General features: G+C 35.8%; 1 protein-coding gene across 1 annotated transcript in view; it reads left to right on the top strand.

The window, feature by feature from the left end:
* Odr4 (odr-4 GPCR localization factor homolog) overlaps positions 1-2,179 on the top strand; it is a 15,004-nt gene that overhangs the window by 8,654 nt on the left and 4,171 nt on the right. The window contains exons 6-7 of the mRNA XM_005367826.3: positions 1,129-1,257; positions 1,848-1,938. Of these exons, the coding sequence (XP_005367883.1) occupies positions 1,129-1,257; positions 1,848-1,938 (220 nt within the window). The remainder of the gene's footprint in view (positions 1-1,128; positions 1,258-1,847; positions 1,939-2,179) is intronic.

Here is a 2,179-nt window from a genome sequence, read left to right as displayed (position 1 = left end):
CAGTTGTACAGTGTTGAGAGAGCAAGAGACTTTGGAGCACTCAGCCCTTAAATAAGGTGTCTTTATCACACCCTCACAAGGCTCAGATCTCCACAGAGCAGGATGTGCAAAGACTGTAAGAGCCACAGGTAGATGACTTCAAGGATAGACATTTGATTTCGAGAGACTGGGACTGATGGACTGATACTGATGTTTTAATCCTGATCTTTTTCTTTCCATCATGATCATAGGCCTTCAGAAGCACTTTCAGTGTTATCGTGCTGTCCTTGTTTTGGCAGTTAAGCCAATCAGATTTAAACTCTCTGAACTGGGGTGGGTTGATGGCACTCCATGTTCTCACAGAGGACCCAGGGTTAGTTCCCAGCATCCACATGGCAGTTCACAACCATCCATCTATAAGTAGTTCCAGAGGATCTGACACCCACTCCTGGCTTCTTCAGTATTGCACACACATGTACACAGGTATATATATGTTCTAGGCAAAACATTTATTTGCATAAAATAATAATAAACATTGAAATGAGTGGAGCATCTGAAAAACAAGTATTGAGTACTGTGTACCCTGGAGACAATGGGGCATGAAATGAAAGCAGCCATGTCATCCTTTTGAAACATAATAGCATTTTCTGGTGACACTCTAGATGATGTTAGGATCTTACCTGAGGAAAGCATGGCAATAAATGTGTCTATGCGCTGGTTAGAATTTACCATGTTTATGTGTCCTAGTTCGTTACTTTTGTGGCTTTCTTGTATTCCATGCCTTGTATCTCCTACTGCAGCATGCCTTCTTTATGCATCTTTTTATCTTCATAATACTTTCCTACAGAATCTACAAATAATGTATTTTAGGGGATATATTAAGTACTAGTATTTTAGATATTCATGTTAGTGAGAAAACATTAAGATGTAGTTGGTTTTCTTTCTATGTTAAGAATACCCAGAAAATGTGTCATTTATAAAGAGACATATGAAGAACTTCTTTTAATCACTTATGGAGAATATTTTCAAGTGCTTAGACAAGAAATCCTTCCTCTTCTATAAAATGCACACATACTGGTTAAATGTTTCCTGTAATGAATCATGTTAGGACTGTTAGGACTAATAATGGACTACAATTTTGTCTTTCAGCCCCTGAGTTCAGACCACAGATCCACAGCCACAGTCCAGATTTGTAGTGGCTCTGTAAACCTCCGGGGGGATGTGAAATGTCGAGCTTTCATCCACAGCAACAGACCCAAGGTTAAAGATGCCGTGCAGGTAAAAGAGTAGCTGGCGTGAAAAAAATGGAAACAACTTAACACAATATCAATTCCTAGAAGTTCGCTTTCTTTTTATCTTAATTTTATGATTATTAATTTGGTTTCAATTAATGAAGTTCTAATTGCTTTCAAGATTTTTATGTGTAGACTGTCTATATGGGTTTAATAAGTATTCCACTCTTATATCAGTACCTTTGAAATAATTTCTTTTGAGGGGAGTTCAATTTCTTAATAGAAGTATTCACAGAAAGACTTCTTAGGTAGTGTTTCAGAGTCCAAAAAAAAAAAATGGTGACCAGCATTTATATCATAATACATTTTCTGATTTAGAATATTGGAAAATTTTGTTTAGTTGCAAACTTTAATTTACTATTTAAACATGGTTACATAGCTGTATAATTAAGCTACATTTGTGTTATAGTAACAGTTTTATAGTTATGCTGAGTGTGTGAGAAGAACGAGCAGAATGGTGTGCCAGTTATTGAGTGGACATTGTTGTCCCCGAAAGCAAATTATGAGGATTTGTTTTGAAATGAAATAATTCAACTTTGACGTATTTTATTTCTTACTGTGTCTTTTTTCCCATAGGCAGTGAAGAGAGATATTTTGAACACAGTTGCTGAGCGCTGTGAAATACTTTTTGAGGACCTGCTTTTGAATGAAACTCCAGAAAAAAAAAGTATGACTCTAAGCACTTTTTTGTGTTTTTTTCTGTTTCATACAGTAAGATAATCAAGATTTAACATGTATGTCATCTTCTATAGCATGTTTTATAATAGTAAGTTATTTTTTTACTTTTATTGCTGAGTAAAATCTTTTCAGTTCTCCCTCCTCCACCATCGTTTTGAACATTTCTGTTAGCAAAGCTATCAACAGCAGTTCCAAGGAAGACTGTTTTAATGTTCTGCATTCTTTCCTCC

The sequence above is a fragment of the Microtus ochrogaster genome, unplaced genomic scaffold (genome assembly GCF_000317375.1).
Source record: "Microtus ochrogaster isolate Prairie Vole_2 unplaced genomic scaffold, MicOch1.0 UNK24, whole genome shotgun sequence".
In the NCBI taxonomy this organism is placed as follows: Eukaryota; Metazoa; Chordata; class Mammalia; order Rodentia; family Cricetidae; genus Microtus; species Microtus ochrogaster.
The sequence above is the reverse complement of the archived record's forward strand: the minus strand, read 5'-3'. Positions and strand labels throughout refer to the sequence as shown.